Source organism: Miniopterus natalensis, chromosome 4 (assembly GCF_054644295.1).
Source record: "Miniopterus natalensis isolate mMinNat1 chromosome 4, mMinNat1.hap1, whole genome shotgun sequence".
NCBI lineage: Eukaryota > Metazoa > Chordata > Mammalia > Chiroptera > Miniopteridae > Miniopterus > Miniopterus natalensis.
In genome coordinates this window covers 18315512-18337988 of record NC_142084.1, presented here as the reverse complement: position 1 = coordinate 18337988, position 22477 = coordinate 18315512, and the positions used below count along the sequence as shown (strand labels likewise).

At 38.4% G+C, this 22477-nt stretch overlaps 1 protein-coding gene across 1 annotated transcript in view; it reads left to right on the top strand.

Annotated features, from left to right (window-relative positions):
* The window catches only part of PKD2L2 (polycystin 2 like 2, transient receptor potential cation channel), a 30488-nt gene that overhangs the window by 6113 nt on the left and 1898 nt on the right, over positions 1–22477 (top strand). The window contains exons 6-12 of the mRNA XM_016203730.2: positions 3769–3997; positions 5282–5452; positions 5949–6130; positions 11269–11389; positions 12370–12471; positions 14517–14581; positions 15347–15401. Coding sequence (XP_016059216.2) covers positions 3769–3997; positions 5282–5452; positions 5949–6130; positions 11269–11389; positions 12370–12471; positions 14517–14581; positions 15347–15401 — 925 coding nt within the window. The remainder of the gene's footprint in view (positions 1–3768; positions 3998–5281; positions 5453–5948; positions 6131–11268; positions 11390–12369; positions 12472–14516; positions 14582–15346; positions 15402–22477) is intronic.

The window sequence follows — 22477 nt, the reverse complement described above, 5'->3', positions numbered from 1 at the left end:
TCCCATAAACCAAAAGGTTGCTGGTTCGATTCCCGGTCAGGGTGAGTATAGGAGGCAATAGAAAAATGTTTTTCTCTCACATCCATGTTCCCCCCCCCCCCCCCGCTTCCTCTCCTGAAAAGGGGGAGAAAAATCAATGAAAAGCATCCAGAGCCCTCCTTAGGATTTCCAAGGGTTTTTTTGTTTTTTTAAATATATCTTTATCGATTTCAGAGAGAGGAAGGAAGAGAGAGAGATAGAAGCATCAATGATGAGAGTCGTCATTCATCAGCTGCCTCCTGCACGCCCCTGAGTGGGGATGGAGCCCACAACCTGGGCATGCGCCCTGAACAGGAATCGAACCTCGATGTCCTGGATCCTAAGTCAATGCTCAACAGCTGAGCCACGCCCGGCCAGGCAGGATTTTCAGTTCTTACATGTCTGTACTGAGATTAAAATTATAAGCCTGAGGCCTGGCCAGTGTTGCTTAGTGGTCAGAGCATCAGCCTGCACACCGAAGGGTCTTGGGTCTGATTCCTGGTCAAGGGCACGTACCTGGGTTGCAAGTTCAATCCCCAGCCCCAGTCAGGGCATGTGCGGGAGGCAATCGATCAATGGGTCTCTCCCACATAGATGTTTCTCCCTCTCTCCCTCCCTTCCACACACTCTCACAAAATCAATGGAAAAAATATCCTCGGGTGAAGATTAACCAAAACACATTTTTTTATAAGCTTGAAAATAAATATAATGTAATTCTGCTAATAATGAAAAAGGTAAAATAACATCATATTCAGTTTCATTATTTCAGAATATATTCAAGAACTTGGAGAATTACATGTGTTAGTTTTATATTACTAAAGGATATATAGTCTTATTTCTTGTGATTCTGCAATTGCAGAGATCTAACATTGAGTCTTGATGATTTCTTCTATTCAAATCATTCAAATCTGTTATTTTCTTTCAGAATGAGCTTCTTTATTAAGTTATTAATCTTTGTCTCAAGAATGGGCAATTTTTATTTTAAAAAATATTTAACAGTAGCTAGCATCCTAGAAATGATTAGAGCTTGTAGTGATTTGCAAAATTGGCACCAATTCTTCACATCTTTGCCATGTAACCTTGCAAGTGCCCTGCCACCCAGGGCAGGGTGCACTGCCCCAGCCCTTGATGCTTGGACTCAACCATGTGATCTGCTTTGATCAATGGAATGTTAGCAGATATGACATAAGCAAAAGCTTGAAATGAGTTTGTACATTAAAACTTGCTCTCTTGCCCTGGCTGGGTATGTCAGTTGGTTAGTGTCCTTCTGATACGCCAAGACTGTGGTTGGATCCCTGATCAGGGCACATACAAAAATCAACCAATGAATGCATAAATTAGTAAAACAACAAATCTCTCTCTCCCTTGCTCTCTAAAAAAAATTTTTTTTAATTTAAAACTTGTGCCTGGCTGGCATGGCTGAGCAGTTGAGCGTCGACCTAGGGGTCAGGCAATTAGGGTTCAATTCCCGGTCAGGGAACATGCCTGGGTTTCGGGCTCCATCCCTAGTAGGGGGTGTGCCGATCAATGACTCTCTCATCATTGATGTTTCTCTCTCTCTCTCCCTCTCCCTTCCTCTCTCTGAAATCAATAAAAACATTTTTTTAAAAATTTTAGATTTAAAAAAAAAATTTTAACTTGCTCTCTTGCATCTCTGCCATCGCATGAGGACATGCCTGTGCTACCCTGTTAACCCACGAGGAGAAAGAGACATCCTCTTATGAAGAAGGGGGGGGGGGGTTGGAGGAGGAAAGAGAGGAGAAGGGAGAGGGGAGGAGGGAGGAGGGAGCCAGGGAGAACCAGTCAGAAAGAAAATGTTCTTTCCTTTAGTCCAGTTACCTTAGGCTAACTGCCTAACCTGGACCATGCTAACTGGTTAGGCCTGGGTTCTAGAATCAAACCCTGGTAAAGGAAATAGGGTTACCATGGCTGGATCTGTCTGGGGATTGAATCCAACCCCTCTGAGATCTGGGAGAGGGTGAAGACCTGAGGTAATCAGGGCTCTGTTTAAAAGAAGGAATGGGCAGTGACCGCTCAGCAGGCAAACAGTAACGTCCACATAACCTCCATGAGCCGCTTTTCCATCATGAGTCAGGGTTTACCCTGAGTGGAATATGGATCGGTGTTTCCTCTGATTAGGGGATCTTGCCCTTGTGCGACATTTTACAGTGAAACAAACCATGGCCTTTAAAATTTGTAAAAATGAATACAACATGGGCATTATACCTCTTCTTTTATAGATCTTCTCTTCAAGAATTAAGAGTTGTTTCTTTAAATATGTTTCTAGTGATTTTTGAGAGGGAGAGGGAGAGAGAGAAACATCCGTGAAAGAGTGTCCCTCAGCTGCCTCTTGCATGCCCCCTATTGGGGATCGAGCCCACAACCCCGGGCATGTCCCTGACCAGGAACCCAACAGGCGACCTCGTGGCGCATGGGGCGACACTCAGCCAAGCAAGCCACGCCAGCGGGCAAGAAACCGGAGCTTTTACCCAGCATTATTCGCCCTTCCCACTAGTCCTCCTCAGGATAAAGTGAAGACTACTTTATTTACTTCTATGTCCTAAATAAGAGTAGAAACACCGGGGTAACTGGCTCAAAGGCATATGAAGGACTCCTTGTACTACTAGGTTAAGTCCAGAGTTCCTTTCTCTAGGTTTTAGGCTTATTCTGTGTTACCTTTTAAAATGTTATTTTTTAGAAACTTCAGCAGATTTTGAAACTTTTATCTGGTAGTGTATCTAATCAGCAGTTGTGAGGAAGCATATTGCTTACACTAAGACCTTATCTACTTAAAATATCCTTGCGTGAGGATTAACCACAACAAAGGCGTCCTTTTTGTGGCTGTGTCTAGGAAGGCAAATGCTGTCCTCTTTCCTCTTTTTGCTTATATGTTTACACTTCAGGTCAAAATACTGAGTTTCTTTCAAGTCACTCACTTATCCAACCTTGCACGCCCACTATGTACAAAGTGAAACAAACAGTTCTCTTTTCCATTTGTTAACTGGGTGTTTTGTTTTTGTTTTGGCAGCACCTTATTCCAGTACCAGTAATATATGGTAATATCTTTAGGCAGGAATAATTACTTTGTGGCATGGCGGTAGAGATGCTTGTTCCTTAAAGTACTTAATTATCTGAACTTGTGGAGAATCCTAGAAGTACAGTGAACAACCTTAAAATCTTACTATATTTAGTGATGGAATTCATTTTTATAATTACATTTGCATATAGATCATATCCAACATCCAGTGCCTAAAGTAATAACACTTGCTTTAGGAGAATATGTAAGCTTGACATTTAGAAACAAGAACTCTCTCTGATACGCTAAGTATAAAAAGTGCATTTCCCTCCTCTGAAGTGTCTGGGGGAGTCCTCACTAACAACAGTACTAACAGGATAGCATTTCCTTGAACATCAGCTCATCCTTCTCAGGACATAAATTAGTATTTCCAGGTATGAATGAACAATCTGAACAGAATAGAATGAATGTCCAGCTAAAGTCACATCTTACTTTCTCATTTACCTTGGTCTTTGACCACTGAAAATATTCAAAGTACAAAAAGGGTAGAGCCATTAAAAAAAATAAGTCCACTAGAAATTTTTCAAATTCAACCCATTACCTCAAGAAAACGTATTGTGTACAGAATAACTGATTACCATTAAATTAATTTCTAATCAGCAATGATTAGAAATTTCATATTGAATTACATACTGAAATATAAATGCCTGAAATGCACAAATCTAATTTTACAGATTGGTGGCCGAATTCCCTGCAACTGGAGGAATACTTACTTCATGGCAGTTTTACTCTGTGAAGCTCCTCACATACGTTAGCTACTATGATTATTTTATTGCTGCCTGTGAAATCATATTTTTAATTTTATTTATTGTCTTCATAACACAAGAAGGCAAAAACATAAAAGAATTTAAGTCAGCCTATTTCAAAAGTATTTCGAACTGGCTAGAATTACTACTTTTGGTGGTAAGTATATGTTCACCTGTGTGGGTGAAGGGACTCACATATGAACCCATCAATAAGAGGTATAAAAAGCCGAAGTTTCTACTCGTCAGGACTTATTTTAAAAGCTGCAAGTATCAGTCCTAAAATGAATTGTATAGTACATACTAATGGTGGGCCTCTGAAAGGGAGAGGCCTATTTCTTTTTCCTGGTTTGGTCCATGGGATGACCAGCATGACCTAAAGGAATAGGTAATTCCATAGGCATTATGATTTAATGTGCACAGTAGGTCTCACCTACTCCCACTCAAAAATGTATTCCTTACAGGGCCTCATGTTTAAAATCATGGATCTTTGGGGATAAGGTCCTTTAAAATGTACCTCTTCTCTGTTGCCTAAATCTTTTCTCCTCACAATAAATTTTGAGAATAGCCAAAAGACACGCCAACAAAAAATACTGAAAGAGAAAGAGGTTTGAGCAGCCAGAGGGTAGCTTGTGGGCACGGAGGACACCAGGATGGGGAAATAGTCCTTGAAAGAAACTCCAAAGACTGCCAGTCCTGGTCTCTAGCACATACTAAAATAAGCATAGAGACGTAGGCAGGGTGGGACAAATGGTAAGAGCTTGGTTTCAGGAACAATGAACAAACATTTCTGATTTATACAATCTGATCTTTCACCCCGACTGGCCAAGTTGGCATGGCCTTGTCTCCCAAAACAAGGATTGGAAGTTTATCAGAGTCAGAAAGTGTGTTACTTACCTTTCTGGTATCCCCAATAATGTTTAACATATGGCAGGAATAGTGTTAAATGTTTAACAATTTGGTTATTTCAAAGCTGTTAAAAAACACTGAAATAACCACTCTCTCTGGTTATTTCAGTTATAAAGCTCTGATACCTAGTTCTGAAATCTTCTAAAGAAGTTGTTACAGGGCTCTAAAGGGCTTGTTTATTTATTTGAAACTGTAAAATTTTTTCCTTGTAGTAAATTTTTAGGTATCATGTGGTTACATGGAGCAAAAACCCTTAGAGCCTGGTCAGAATTATATAAGCATTTTATACATTTGTGTTTTATGACTGACTCAAAGAAACAAACAGGCAGATAGATCAGGATGGCCGGGTGATCACCACTTTATGATGATTGTTACCTTAAACTGCTATAAATTGAGACTTACTTCCAGTTACTAAAAGCCTACGTTTTCTCTCTCCCTCCCTTTTGTTGAATTTTTTCATGTGCTTCTTCATAGGCTGCAGGAGATTTAGACGTAGAAATAGCCTCTAATTTAACCCTTCTTTTTTTCCATATAGTTGTGTTTTGTGGCCATTCTCTTCAACTCATACTATAAACTGCAAATTTTCCTCTTACTTGAAAAGCTGTTAAAAAACACTGAAAATTATTCAGACTTCTATTTTCTTGCATACTGGCACATTTTTTACAACAATATAATTGCTATTACCTTCTTCTTTGCGTGGATAAAGGTATTTATATTTTATTATATTAGGTACAACAGAATAGATAGAATATTTTTATATTAGATATCAAGATGGGAACTTAAACTACAAAGTCATGAAAAAAACAAAAGGATACCCTTAACTGTAACGTAATTTTAAACATAGTTTGGCCAGCCCTGGCAAGTTTTGCTCAGTGGTTAGAGCATCAGCCCTCGAACTGAAGGGTCCAGGGTTTGATTCCTGCCAAGGGCACGTTACCTTGGTTGCAGGCTTGATACACCCGCCCATCCCCAGAATCGAGAGACACATTGATGTTTCTCTCTCCCTCCCTCCCTCCCTTCCACTCTCTCTGAAAAGCAATGAAAAAATATCAAGTAAAAAAAAATAGTTTGGCCATGTAGCAATCGCTCGCACATCCTCACCCCCCCACAGACTAGCATTAAGCGCCTCCTTTAATTTGAAGCTTATTTTAAGTAATTAGAATCTTTAATATTCTATTTCAATTAACTTTGTTCTTTTTCAGATATTCAAATTCATAAGCTTTAGTAACACAATGTCTCAGCTGTCATCAACCTTCTCCCGCTGCACCAAAGACATAGTAGGATTTGCCATTATGTTTTTTATAATATTCTTTGCTTATGCCCAGTTAGGATTCTTTGTTTTTGGATCACAAGTTGAAGATTTTTCCACTTTTCAAAATTCCATGTAAGCTAATTAATTATATATTAATTATATATTAATTATATAATTATATAATTATATATTAATTAATTCCATGTAGACTAATAAATTAATTATATTTTCCAGTTGATAACCAAAAAAAATCATGAAAAGATCTGTAACATGAGCTTTAATAACTTTGAACCTGGTTTGATATTTTCCCTGATGGCTAAACATGTCATACTCAAAGTATGGTTAAGCACCAGAAGGCCCAAATGGATGGCCAGAGCGGTTTTGTAAGTGTTACTAGGTCAAGTTGGAAAAATAATTTTCATTTCTCAGAAATGAAAGTTTTACCTGACATAAAAGAAACTGATTCTGGGAAAAGGAAATCTTACGTGTTTTCTCTAGAAGGCTCCATCTTTGGAATCCTTTTATTGAAGCTGACCTGATTTGCTGCTCTGGCAAAGCTGTTTAACTTTATATGCATAAAGCTATCAGAATGCAACAAACTTGTAAAACTAATTAGAATCCCTACAAAAGTATCCAGGCTTTTCTTTAAAAGCAAATGATGTTAATATTACTCCCCTTTTTGGGTAGGTAAAGCAAGTTCTGTTTGTATAAGAAAATTATGATAGTCTAAATATCAATTCTCAAAACACACTCTGTGGACTCTAGACCAAGACTGTCTGGGGGAAATGGCCTCATATTTAAGTAAGACTGGGGAATTTTGCATGCATAGTAACGCATGGCTGTGAGGGGGAAACGCGATAACTTTCTTAACTTCAGTTAAGAATTCTCCAAACTTATCTGTTCATGACCCTCTGGTCTAAAAAAATGTCTTAGGTTGCCCTCTTTTCACCATCCACATGTACATAACTGAAGTACCAATTATATAAAATTTAATAACATTTTTCTGAAATAACCCTTCACTAAATCAGTAGGGGGAAGAAGAGTAGACTAGGAACCAAAAGGATTTAACTCTACTTTTCCAGTTATGCCATGTGCCATTTAACGTTTCTAGAACCTAAGTTATCTGTAAATGAAAGGGCTGAACTCAATCACTTCAAGGTCCTTCCCAACTTCGAACTACCTATAATTTAAGAAATCTAATTAGCTTCTCCTGAGAGAATAATGTCTGCAGTTCTAACAACTTCTTAGGTCATTTCCTAGGATCTTATTTCAAGTATTACTTAAAACTCAGTAGTATTGGATATTGAATATAAATTTAGTAATTTACAGAACGTCGGAAATTTGTCTTACCTTAGTTAGTGGGGGAAAAGGAAGTATAAGGCACAGAATAGACAAGTAGAGAACTCTGGAACAGACTGAGGGTATTTTTGTGCTTGGTAATGATGTACTAGGTTATCCAGATCAACTGCCTCTTCAGAACAATCGAAAAAGCTAGAAAACACTGAAATTCTATAGGACTGACAAAAAAGTGAGTAATAATTGGGGCCACAATGAGAAGGCAAAAATCCAGAGAAGCCCAGCACCCAATGCTACTTTTGCCCTGAGGCTTTTTTTTTAAGTCATTAAGAATTTTTTTTATTGTGGTAAAACACACATAAATTTACCATCCTGACCATTTCTAAGTGTATAGTTCAGTGATATTTAGTACACTCGTATTGTGCAACCATCCCCACCACTCCTCTCCAGAACTCTTCTTTTACCCTGCAACACTGAAACTCTATGACTGTTAAAAAAGAACTCCACCTCCCTGCTTATCCCAGACACTAGCAACCACTGTTCTACTTTTTGTTCCTATGATTTTGATTACTCTAGTTACCTAGAGAATCATACAGTATTTGTCTTTTTGTGACTGATTTATTCTGCTTTAGCATAATGTCTTCAAGATTCAACAATGTTGTAGAATAGGTCAGAATTTCCTTCCTTTTTGAGGCTGAATACTATTCCATTGTATGTCTATACCACATTTTGCTCATCCATTTATCTGTCAATGGACACTTGTGTTGCTTCCATATTTTAGCTACTGAGAACATGGGTGTACAAATATCTTTCTGAGGCTCTTTTAATTCTTTTGAGTATATACCCATAGATGGAAATGCCAGATCATATAGCAATTCTATTTTGAATTTTTGAGGCACTGCCAGACTTTTTCACAGTGGCTCTAAGATTCTGCATTCCCATTAACAGTGCACAAGAGTTTCAACTTCTCCACAAAGGTGCGGAGCACACCTGCCTCTGTGTCTGCACCTCTGTGATCAGAAGCAGCAATCAGAAAACAAACTTCTGATGTGTGGAGAACGGGGTCCTTATTTCCCACCTGAGCCCCACAAGCTGCGTGCGAACTATTCCAGGAACACATGCACAGCTGTATGCCATGGGATGGAGCACGGGAGATGGGTAGCTGCTGCCAAACTAAAAACTGAAGTTGACCAAAACTGTCTGAGCCTTTCCTTGGAAATTGCAAGCTTTCAATAGCATTCCAAAATAATTACATCGGACAGCTGCCAATGTGATTGTCGTCTAGGTGGGCAGACAGATTACTAGGTTTTTCTTACTGCACTATCTTCCCAAAATCTCCACTTGAAGGCATTTTTGCTGATTCAGAAAAAATAGTTGAGAAACTGTGTTTCTGACCACCTCTCGGGAAGGAGACAAAAGGCAAAGCCCAGGGCCTGCATGTGTGTTTGTGTTAGGGGGTGGGGGGCAAAGGTGGATTTTCTGATAACCTCTCTACAAATCAAGCATGAAGCCTAAAGTGATACAGCCTCAAGTTAAAAGTAAATCCCTTATAGTGACTTGAAGCCTTGGTTTAAGCATCTAGGTGTCCAAGGAATCCCATGTCTTAAATTTGAATTAAGACATCCCAGGCCAGCCAGGCGGGGCAGGACTCAGCGGTTGAGCCTCGGCCTAGGATCCAGATCGAGGTTTGATTCCCGGTCAGGGCACATGCCTGGGTTGTGGGATCGATCCCCAGTCAGGGGCATGCAGGAGGCAGCTGATCAATGACTCTCTCATCATTGATGTTTCTATCTCTCACTTCCTCTCCCTTCCACTCTCTGAAATCAACAAAGATATATTTTTAAAAAAAGATATCCCAGGCTAGAATACCTGCATGAACCTGCAGACACAAACAAAAAAATCTCTCTGGGGAAATATGTCTTCATCCTAAGCATCAAATTACTTCTACAAGTAGTTTTTCAAATATAATTTACTTTTTGTAGTCAAAGATAACTTGGTACATAAGGGGAAAATAATCATTAGCAAGAACCAGCAGATAACAATAGACAAAAGAAACAGACGCAGAGACTTCAGTGATTGGAATAACCAAGCAATACTTACTAAAATTAGAGAAACAGCATAGTATAAAGAGTGACATTTGAAAAGTATAAAATTGTTTTATGAGTTCCGGAACTAAAAAATTACAGCAGCTGAGATTAAAAACCCAGCTGACAGGTTTGACAGCAAATAAGACACAGATGAAGAGAGTGAGTAAAGCAAAAAATAGGTCAGAAAAAAATTATAAAAAATATATAGAGAAAAACGTTGGGAAAGGGTATGAGACATAAAGGATAGAATGAGAAGGCCTAATATATATTTATCCTACGTTACGGGAAAAGACAGAGCATAACAGAGGTAATATTTAAAGAATGCTTGGGAATACCTATCACCCAACCAGGCCTCTGAGCGAGAGACTGGGAAGTCACATCAACCACAAATGGTACATTATTATGAAACAGTCTTTAGCTATTTTTAGAGAGAACTCTAAAAAGTTAGCAGTGGTATCAAGAAGTTACAAAAGTATTTCCATTCAATAGAACCTGTATGCTGAGAAGTTATGGTGTTCCTTTTAGCTTGAAAAAAGAAACAAAGGATGAACTAACCTAAAATCAAGAGGAGAAAAGTAACAATTACATTGCATTCGGAGTCTTCCAGTTCCTACTGATTACAGCCGTTCAGTAAATTGCTCAGGATTGTTATTCACATTATTATTTATACAGCAGAGGTACCTGGGTGCTGCCCTGATAGGAAAAGGCTGAATGGAAGCTTTAGTTAATTGCTAGAAAGGAGAAATGGTGCCTTTCACTTATCTTATATAAACACAACTCAAGGATAAAAGATCAAGTTAGAAATACTAAGACAGAACCTCTTACTCTATCCCAAAGAGGAAAATACATTTGATTTGTCGCGAAATTTTGGTCTCCTTGCAATTCAGCATTTTTCTTTTAATGTTGTATAGAACAGCATTAGAAACCAGTATTAAAGGTTGGATAAATACTTCAAGCATAATTTAGTAAGGTCTTAGGTACTGGGGGTGAAATTCCAGATAACTGTGGAGTCCTAGGACTTCAGCTAGCCGATTTCTTTGAAAACAGTTCTTCCTTCTTTGTATATAGTCCTCTGCCCCCTTTATGTGATTGACTAAAGCAACGAGGGACAAGAAACGGTCTCCCTTTTGACTGACTGGCCAATCATACAGAGAATCTACTTTTAAGAATTCCTTCCAGATTTCCCTGATAAGGAGCTCACACACACAACTCATATCCCTGGTGTGTCTGGCAATGCCACTGCAAATTGATGAGAAAATAAGACATCAGATTAAGAAATTCTAATAAAGCCTTGGTTTCTTAATTTGCCACCTTTAAAATTAAGAAAATGAAGATTTTAAAATATTTTAAATGCTATTTCACATCAAAACCAAACTTTTATAGTTACCAAAGAGAATAAAATAAACCTCAGGAACGTTACCTGCATTTGTTTGAGACTTAGCAGGTGACAAATTAATGGCCTCATTTTTAAAAAGCAGCTAAAATTAAACATATCATTGATATCAGAAGAAATTTTAGGGCTCCTGGGTCTAGGTACAAGTTGCAAATCACTTGGACAAGGCCCGAGCATCCTAAGCTTTAGGAGGGCATGGGGATAGCTAAGGAGGCCCCTATGAAGATCAGGCAGTAAAAAGGCATCTCAAGGTTCGTCTTGTAGGTAAACATTGGGTCCACTCTAGTGAAATAAACTGAAGCCCACCCCAAGCCTCGCCTTCAGGGAACTTCCCACACCCGGCTTTACAGAGCTCTGTGCTAATGTGGCTAAAGCCAGACCACACGCCACACTGAGCGAAACACTTCCCGAGACACCTGGGTAACCCCTTCAGTTGTCACGTACGTATGAAGGGATATAATATTTTCTCATGTTTTTCTTTGTTCCCATCAAAGATTTGCACAGTTTCGAATTATTCTTGGGGATTTTAATTTTGCTGCTATTCAGCAAGACAGTCGTATCTTGGGACCCATTTACTTCATCACCTTCATCTTTTTCGTGGTCTTTATAGTGTTGGTAAGAATGACCGTATATGTTCCCTTTTTTTTGCTTGCAAATTTTAGAATGAAAAAATGAGCAATTTAGAAGAAATTACAGTATCACTGCTTAGCTGTCAGAACGCCTGACATTTATTAAGAACGGTGTAGATTCCTAGTAATCCAGGCTCTCTGGTCCAGCTGTCCAGTGGAGGATGTGATCACAGTAGTTACCATCTGGGAGTCTGTGTGACACAAACCTGCGAGACCTTTTAGATATAACTTGAATGTCCCAGTCTCTCGAGCCTCAGACATTCCATACCAGTAGGTATGAATCAGGCCGTTAATATTCTGCCCATATTACAAGGACTTTTGGCCCTCACAGCCGAAAGCTCACACCCCTGGTTTTTAGGACTCCCCAGGATGGGTCTCATGTATGCTCAGGGCTAATCTGTTTGACTTTCCTAATCAAGGAACCTTGCCCTCCTAGTCAAGGCACTGCTACTGTCCTCCAAGAAAACATTCTGTTGTTGCTGTGCACAGCAGTTATCCCCTGGTAATGGCCAAAAGTCCTCATGTGACAGAGCTGGGTCACAGTGAAAGTTGGGAGAGATGGGCTGGGGATAAGAATACCCTCCCCGCAACTGTTTGTGTTACCTAAACATTAGTAATCATAAGAGCCTTAGTAAGATTGTGTTTTACAGAATTAAAAAACAAAAACCCTTATGAACATACAATGCAAGTTTTCTTCTAATATGTAATATTGATAAATTAATGTGTATATATACATAACCAGTTCATAGGCACTATTTTAAATTCTGCTGTTTTCCATAAACATATCCACACGCTACACATTACCCAGTCTACTATATTTTAGTCTTCATAGCCATTTCTCTATTACTGACCACATGAATTACTTATAAAATTTTAATCTAATTTTACAAATCCTATCACTTGTCAAAGTCACTAACATTTAAACTAAATTTTTATTGAAATAATTATTTGAATATTTCTCCCCAGAGCATGTTCTTGGCAATAATTAATTATACCTATTCGGAAGTGAAAGCTGATTATTCAATAGGCAGAAAGCCAGATTTTAAACTTGGCAAAATGATTAAAAAGGTATGTCAAATTCTTTTCCTAATTAGAATTCTAAGACAAATCTTGTTCAGTTTATACGCTTGCAGTTTGAACCCCAAGTGGTAGTGGGTTTTGGTTTTCTGGGGTGTTTTTTTTTGGGGGGGGGGTGGCCCAGCATTAATATTTGTATTCCTCATTACCAGGGCAGTGAGATAAGCTGTCTTTATTAAAAAGTGTGGCCAAAATTATTTCAGAGTTTAATGTATCAAACAGCAATCGAGCTATTTCCTAAATGCAAAGCATTGAATAAAAGTATATTTTCCCTCCAAAATTTTTCAGTTTAGATGCTGGCAAATTTCTATAAATAAACTAAACTCAGAACTCCATGTGCCTTATCTTCCTCACTTTCCCATCTCCGTTATTGACAACACTCTTCCCAGTCACCCCTGGCTCACAAATCTTGGATCTATTTCCTTGTCCCTTATATGATCTGTTGCCAAGGCTTGTGTATAGTTTTTGCTCACATGTGTGGAACTCAAGGACACTTCGATTCTAACTGCCACCATTAGGCCCTCAGTACTTTTCACCCAGCCTTCTACATAGTAACATCTTACCTGGTCTAGCCTCTTTCCTGTGCCAGGCCAGCTCTGAGCACATCACTTCTCCGCTCATAATGCTTCAGTTTCCCTGGGCCGACTGGCCGGTGATGCTCAGTGGTTGAGCATCGACCTATTACCTGAGATTGTGGTTCGATTCCTGGTCAGGGCACATGCCTGAGTTGTGAGCCCAGTGGGGGGTGTGCAAGAGGCAGCCGATCGATCAATGACTCTCATCATTGATGTTTCTCTCTCTCTCCCTTCCTCTCTCTGAAATCAATAAAGATATATTTTAAAATAAAATAAAATTACAAAGTTTCCCTGGGCCTATCAAAATAAGTCCAAATTCTTTACTCAAACATTCAGGGCCCTTCTAAAGTCGGACAGCCCCAAACTACCTTTATTTACTATCATCTAACTATAGATTTTCTACCCCCCGTTCCTCCATTTCCAGCATGGTATGTCCCAGCCAGTTTTAAGCACAGTGCTATTTACCATGCTTGCTCTCTCCCCACTCTGCTCATGTCATTTTCTGACCCCAAGTATATTCCATCCGCTCTCTCACTGACATTCTACTCTCCCTGACAGAGTGAAATCTTCTCTGTCCTCTTGACACTACTTCACTTTGGGTGGGAGCAGCATCACATGTGTTACACACTATCATGCCCACTTCTGCATTTCCACAGCTTTAACTATAGCACTTAACATGGAAAAGGTCCTAATAGCTGTTTTGGTTAGTGGGGCTTAAGAACTCTGTCCAAGAACTTATCTGTAAAAGAAAACTATTAATATGTCCCCCAATGAGCTTCCTTGTGGTTTCATCTTTTATCTCAGTTATGATTTTAGTTATATGCATTAAAGTGTTAACATCTTTTTTTTTTTTTTTAATTGATCTTAAGGAGAGAGGAAGGATGAGGTAGAAACACTGATGTGCAAAAGAAACATTGACTGGCTGCCTCCTGCAGGCCCCCTACTGGGGATCAAGCCCAAAACCTGGGCACGTGCCCTGACCAGGAATCGAATTGGCAACCCAATCGAACGGTGCAATGGGAGGATCCCCACCCAGCTGAGCCATACTGGCCAGGGTGTGTTAGCATCTTTAATGCAATAAATGTTAATAATACTTTTTAGAATTTTTATTGTTGACACCATTACAGATGTCCACCTTTTCCCCACCTCCTCCCAGTCCCACCCCAGGCTCCCCTGGCCTTCACCAAACATTTGTCTGTGACCACGGGCTACACATATATGTTGTTAATAGTAATTTTTAAAGGCTATTTTTTTCAAGTGCATGTGTGATGCCCACAGGGGAACCCGTTTTACCAGCAGGCAGAAACCTTAGTGCTGACCAACTGAAAGGAGGACAATCATAATATTTGCCTCTACCTTTCCTTAGAGTAGCAGTCCCTAGACACAAGCATTCCGTATTTCCTTCACATGGGCCAAAAATTAACAATACAGGATAGATTTCTGATTTTTAATTATGCCTAGAATTACAACAGTGTCCTCAGAAAACTCAAACTAAAGAAACCCGAAAAGTATGAAGACAGTAAAAGGTAAGATGGCTTTAAATTTTTTTTTTTAATGATATCTTCTTGTTTCACCTTTTTTTTTTTTTTTAAATATCTTTATTGATTTCAGAGAGAGGAAAGGAGAAGGAGAGAGAGAGATAGAAACATCAATGATGAGAGAGTCATTGATCGAGCCCGCAACCCAGGCATGTGCCCTGGCTGGGAATCGAACCCCGATCGCCTGGGTCCCAGGTTGACGCTCAGCTGCTGAGCCATGCCCGGCCGGATGGCTTTTTTAATTTACTATTTTAAATCTCTTTATTGTATGAGAAACTTTGGATGGCAAAACCACCACCATCCAAAGTGATGACTCTAAATATGTTAATATATCCAGTAGTGCCTCCTAATTTCTGAGAGTATCTTGAAACGCTAAGTTAATTTAAAAGTAACATCAGGCACCCCATACTACTGAAATAATTTTAGTCTACATTAAGTGCATTTATTTAGCTACTGAAATAAAAACATATTTACACAAAATATTAAGAATATACTTATTTATTGAATCATTTTGTTGTCAAAATGCTTCCCCAACCCATACCTCTGACAATGGGACATAATATAAACATTTTTTTTATAGCTAAAGATGTGATCCTCTGGGTAACTTATTAATGACTGCATTTTCCAAATAATTAGTGTTACCAGAAAGAAAAGAAATGCAATTCAGATCCTTTCTATAAATCTGATTGTAATTCATGCTGGCATTTCTCTTTTTACTGACATATGCCTCTAATTTTTATTTTATATTCTCAGTGAGAAAGGCAGAGATTTGGCTGAACAAGCCAGAAGAGAAGGCTTTGACGAACATGTAAGATTTAAATTTTCTCATAAAGAAGTTATAGCTTTATTAGAAATATGCTTACAAAAATGTTCTGATTTAGAATTGAAATAATTTCTTTTTTCAGAGCAGTAGTTGCCACCTCTAAATATTTCTCCCAGAATCTAGATCCTTGTGAAGGACAAATCATTTGGATTCCAGATGCTCCCTCTTTCTTATTGGTGCTCTCAGCCAGATACCCTGGTCCTACAGCTGTATACTCACTGTGGGATAATCGCACAGGGCTTAGTGAGTATACTCCATTGCAAGAGCCAAAGCAAGAAAGGGAGGACTCAGGGTGTATAAAAAGTTACATGAATAAAAACAAACCCCTGAAATAAAAATGGCTGAAGGGCAAAAGTACAAAAACAAGAGAAGAGAAAATATACCACATGGTAAAAGACTTAAAATATAACCATAAGACAATATGATATATTTGTGACCAGATATAGCAGACATGTCAGGAATGGCAAAAGTGTGATTTAGAAAAAGAAAATATTTTCAGATTGAATCAAAAGCAACACCCAATTCTATGCTATATCCTAAACTATACACCTAAAACAAAGTAATTCAGAAAAGTTATATATTATAAAAGCATGAGCTAAGGTATAATAGGCAAGCAAAAGATATCAGGAGACACAACTTAATATAACTCGAGAGAGAATTCAAGACAAAAAGCTCTGAATGATATGAAAGACACTTTATAAAGCTAAGATCAACCCTAATAGTTATGATTATCTATGCACCAAATAACATGCCATCAACTTTCACAAAGACTACTGGACTTATAAAAGGAGTAATAGACAGGAACACACAAAAAATAGACAAGAAATCAAGAAAAATAAGAGGATAAAAAGAAACCAAAACAATATAATGAACAGGCAATCTTCCAGTTATGTATTAAACTCTGTACTCAGAAGATAAACATGCTTTTTGAAAACCCATTCATTAAAACTGATCATATATTGGGCCACAAAGAAAACCTCAAGAAATCCCAAAAAGTTAATACAGAAAAAAATTCTCCCCCTGGCTGGTGTGGCTCAGTTTGCTGAATGTTGTCCCATGCACCAAAAGGTCAATGGTTCGATTCCTGGTCAGGGCACACACCCAGGTTGTGGGTTTGATCCCCAGTCATGGGAAGCAACTGACCGATGTTTCTCTCTCTCTCCCCCCGCTCTCTTCTTCTCTAAAATCTATAAAAACATATTTAAAACAGAAAAAAAAATCTGAAAATGACAGAAAAATATATTAATGAAATTAGAAAATAAAAAATTCTTTAACCAAGAAAAATTTTAACTATTAAACAATTCTTGAATCAAAGAGAAAATACAAAATAAAATTGCAGAACTCCCAGAAAACAAAATGATAAAAACACTGTATAGCAGAATCATAAGATAATCAAATACCCAGAGGGAAGATTAATAGCCTTAAATTTATCAATAAAAATCAAAGACTGAAAATATAAATTTTAGCATGTGACTCAAAAGGTTAGAAAATAAAATAGAAAACAAGTAAGATAAGCAGAATTGAGTTACAAACAAAAATTAGTATAAATAAATAAAAAGGCTGGTTCTTTGAAAAGATCAGTGAAAAGAAGCCACTAGCCAACAAATGGAATAAGAGGGAGAAAGCATAAACACACAAAATAGAAAATTACAATGGGGGAAATAATCAAGAAACAAAAACAAAATTTAAAATATCACTAAAAGAAACTGAAGACAACACAAACAAATGGAAAGATATTCTGTGCTCATGGGCTGGAAGAACTAAAATTGTTAGAATGTCCATACTACATGAACCAATATACAGATTCAACACAATCTGTATAAAAATTCCAATGGCAGTTATCATAGAAATAAAACAAACTCTTAAATTTGTATGAAAGCACAAAAGAGCCTGACTAGCCAAAACAATCTTGAGAAAGAACAAAGCTGGAGGAATCATGCTCCCTGATTTCAAATTATATTATAAAACTATAATATTCAAAACAGTATGGTATTGGCATAAAGACAAATTGACTAATGCTCAGAACTGGGAGCCCAGAAATAAACCCATGCATATATGATCAATTAATTTATGACAAGAGAGCCTAGAATATACAATGGGGGAAAGGATAGTCTCTTAAATAAATGGTGCTGAGAAAACTGGAGAGCCACATGATAAAGTATGAAACTAGACCATTATCTTATATCATATACAAAAATTAACTCGAAATGTATTAAAGACTTGAACATAAAATCTTAAACCATTTAACTCCTGAAAGAAAACAGTAAGCTCCCTGATCTTGATGATTTTTCGGATATGACACCAAAAGCAAAGGCAACAAAAGCAAATACAAACAATTTGGACTACATCAAACTAATAAAAGCTTCTGCACAGCAAAGGGAAACCATCAACAAAATGAAAAGGCAACCTATGCCATGGGAGAAAATATTTGCAAATCCTGTATCTGGTAAGGGTTTAATATCCAAAATATATACAGAACTCATATAACTCAATAACAACAACAAATAAATGGGCAGAAGACCTGAATAGACAATTTTCCAAATAAGACAAACAGATGATCAACAGGTACGTAATAAAGGTGCTCAACATAATTAATCATCAGGAAAGTGCAAATCAAATCCACAGTGAGACAGAATGGCTATCATCAAAAAGACAAGAAATAAGTGTTGGCAAGGACATGGAAAAAAGGGAACCCTTGTGCACCATAGGGGGACAATGTAAACTGGTGCAGTCACTATGGAGAACAGTATGGAGTTGCCTCAAAAAATTAAAAATAGAACTACCATGTGATCCAGCTCCACTTCTGGGAATTTATCTGAAGGAAACAAAACCACTAACTCAAAGATATCTGCACCCCCAAATCCATTGCAGCATTATTTACAATAGCCAATACATGGACGTGTACATGAATGGATAAATGGGTAAAGAAATGTGGTCTATATACACAAGGGAATATTATTTAGCCATAAAAAAAAAAGGAAATCCTGCCGTTTGTGACATGAATAGACCTTGATAGCATTGCTAAGTGAAATAAGTCAGAGAAAGACAAATACTATATGGTTTCACTTATATGTGGAATCATTAAAAAAAATTTTTTTCACAGATACAGAGAACAGACTGGTTGTTGCCAGAGGAGGAGGTGGGGGGGTCGGTAAAATGGGTGAATGTGGTCAAAAGATACAAAGTTCCAGTTTTAAAATAAGACATAGGGGTAAAACATACAGCATGCTGACTACAGTTAACACTATTGTGTTGTATATTTGAAAGCTGCTGAGAGAGTAGATCTTAAAAGTTCTTATCATAAGAAAAAAATCTCTTAACTGTATGTTGATGGATGTTAACTAAACTTATTGTGATAATTTCACAATATATATAGGGTGAGGCAAAATAGGTTTACAAATTGTGAGTACTCAAAACAGAGTTTTATCTTTTTTTTTTTAATCCTCACCTGAGGACATGCTTTTGTTGATTTTAGAGAAAGAAGAAGAGAGAGAAACATGGATGTGAGAGTGAAACATTGATCAGTTGCCTCCCACATGCACCCCAACAGGGGATTGAACCCGCAACCTGGGTATGTGCCCTGATGGGGAATTGAACCCCAATCATCTGGATCCTAGGTCGACGCTCAACCGCTAAGCCACACCCGGCCAGGCAACAGAGTTTATTCTTGTATAATTATTATTTTCCATACAAACAACTGTAAACCTACTTTTGCCCTACCCTCATATATCAAATCATTATGTTGTACACCTGAAAAAAATCACTTAAGAGGCTTTTTGTATAATTCTATAAACTGAGCACAGAAGAGATTTTTAAAAGCCTAAACAAATCTGTACCGTAAAAGGAAGAAAGTCATCAAAGAGCTACCTTCAAAAGAAATCAAGCCCAGCTGGTTTCACAAGGAAATCTTACCAGATTTTTAAAAATTGATTTTGAGAGAGAGAAGAGGGGACAGAGAGAGAGAAACATCGATGTGAGAGTGCAACATCGAACAGCTGACTTCCCCACACTCCCTACTGTGGACTGAGCCTGAAACCCAGGCATGTGTGCCGACCAGGAACCGGCAAACTTTTGGTGCATGGGACGGGGTGCCGCCCAACCAACTGAGTCATACTGGACAGGGCAAATTTTACCAGATTTTTAAGGAACACATAATTTCAAACTATTTAAGTTGTTCCAGAGTAAATGGAAAACTTCCAAATTATTTTTACAAAGTGATTATATAGTGATTTTAAAACCTGGCAAAGATTGTACCAAAAATAAATAAGAATAGGAAGAAAAAGAAAGTATCCCATAAATCTGGAAGCAAAAGCCCTAAAAAAGATACTAGCAAACAATCTAACAAGGACAAAATTATATCATTATTCGGACAGGGTTTATTCTAAGAATGGAAAGATGGCTCAAAACTGGGTAATCAGCTAACATAAATAGACGCGAAAAGGAAAATTACATCATCATTTTCCATAGATGTTGGGTATTTAATAAGATTCAACATTCAAGCCTGGCCAGGCGTGGCTCAGCGGTTGAGCATCGACCTAGGATACAGGAGATCGTGGTTTGATTCCCAGGGTTAGGGCACATGCCTGGGTTGCAGGCTCGATCCCCGGTTTGGGGCCGTGCAGGAGGCAGCCGATCAGTGACTCTCATCATTGATGTTTCTATCTCCTTCTCTCCCTTCTTCTTTCCTCTCTCTGAAATCAATAAAGACAAATTAAAAAAAAAAAAAAAAAGATTCAACATTCAATCTTTTGGGAAAACAAAGCAAAACAGGAATCAATGGATACTTCCTTGCTATAATAAAAACATATTTATCTCACCCCTAATCTAGCACCTTACTTAATAGGTAGAAACACTGGACACGTCAGAAACAAGACAAGGATGTATTAGAGGAATCAGCCAAAACAATTGACAAAAAATGAGAAGTATAAGAATTAAAAAGAAAGTGGTTAACGATAACCTCTGATCCCCTTAAGTTCTCTAGGTGTACAAATGAGCTGAAATGCATGACAAAGAGTTCCGTAAAATAGTAGGGAAATAATCTACACAAACACAATCACGTCATATATGCAAACATCAACCAGATTGTTAAAAAATTTAACAGGCTCTATTTATAAAAGAGATCAACAATGTAGAAAATGCCCAGGAATTACTAAAAAATATTTAAAACCAAGATAAGGAAAAATTTTAAACATCCCTTAAAGACACAAAAATTCACTTTAAAATGAAAATGTACACTTACAACACGTTCTCAGTCAGGACCTAGTCAGGAAAGTGTAAATCACATTATGTATTTCCAACAGAGAAAATTCAGTACAGGGAATTTGATTATGTATCATAAGACAGAAAAAGTCAAAGCACTGCGGCAACTCGTAAGGAGTCACTGTAGGATGCTGCTGCCACTCCAGGGCTAAGGTACAAAAGGCAGGGTTATCAGGAGGGCCTTGTACAGCTGCTGCTCGGACCTCTGAGGGCACCCCCAGCCCACCCCTGCTGCTGCTACTTCTGAGGGAGTGTGACAAGTCTGGTTCTGGGCTGGGCCACTGCAGCCTGGAGCCAACCACTGTTACTGGAGATAACCTGCATTTGCAGAAACAATGCTGACAGAATAAACAGGATCCTTCTCCCCTCCATCCTCCAATATGGCAGAACTAAAAAAAAATCCAGCAGCAAGTCTGGGGAATAAGTTTTCAAAGCCTAAAACCCAGTATCACAGAGAAGAGAATAAGAGGGTAAATTCTGAGTTGAGAGACATTAGCTGAGCAGCTGGCCCAGTTCACCACTTTGGCTATTTAGGACACACATTTGAACTTCCATAAAACAACAATAACTATTTCAAGCTTCCATCTAATTAGATGGAACTATCCTTTATACAAATGAAGGTACTCTTTATTTTCTCCCCAAAAAGGAAGAAGCAAAGTCCCAATAGTAAATGTATCCATCCTCTGGGTGATTTTGAAGCCTTTTCTACTCAAATCAAAATTCCTTGAGAATTTGATGTTTAAACTACAGTGATACCTCAGTTTTCAAATGTAATCCGTTCCGGAAGACGGTTCAAGTTCCGAAACGGTCGAAAACCGAGGGACTGACAGCCGACAGCCGGGCCTCCAGATCTTGCCCTCAGCGGAAGCCGTGTGGCCTGTTCCACTTCCGCGTGGCCTGTTCCACTTCCGAGGCACGTTGGAAACCGAAGCATTTCCTTCCGGGTTTACAGCGTTCCTGACCCGAAATGTCCGTCAACGGACACGTTCGAAAACCAAGGTGCCACTGTACAAAGCTTATTTTTGGACATGGGAGTATTAAGAGGACCCCACCCCCAAACTCAAGAATTCCCAGGCTCCAAATAAAGGCCTGTGCACTCATTTTGTAGCTGCAACCAATTTCCCCTTGATAATTAGGATCAATCACCTCAGTCAGTTGAATCTTTGCCTGCTCATTCAGTAGCCTGGGGGATCCCAAATGACCAGGTGGTAATCTCAATTTCTTCAGTCAATTGTTGTGTCCCTTGGTGGAAGCACGCTGTTTGAGTTTCTTCCTTTGGACCTCCCCTGCTACCAAGTACTCATCAGTTAGGGTCTAATCAGAAAAACAGAAATACACTAGGTAATTCAAAGGGAGGAGGTTTACTACAGAGAATTCATTCCTGAGTATTAGAGGACTGTAAGAGCCAACATGGAACACTAATAAATTAATCCAGAAACAACTGTAAAAGGCAGCTACCACCTATAGGGAAAATCCAGAAACAACTGTAAAGGCAGTTACCACCTACAGGGAAGAGGTGGGATAATTAGAACCTAGGAGCTTGGAGGGAATACCCCCAAAGAGCTGCTGCTCTGCCTGATTTCCCTATGAATGTCAAGGAAGGCTTCACAGAAGTGATGGTTGAGATGGGTTTTTTGAAAGATGATCAAGTCTATCAGGCATAGTCTATTCAACCCATATTACTAATGTTTCCACATTATAACAGACCTGGTCATTTAGAAATACTAGTTGTGGAACCTGCGACTTTTTAAACACCACATTAAAAGTATTAGTAATTATGTCAAAACATGGGTGCTGTAATG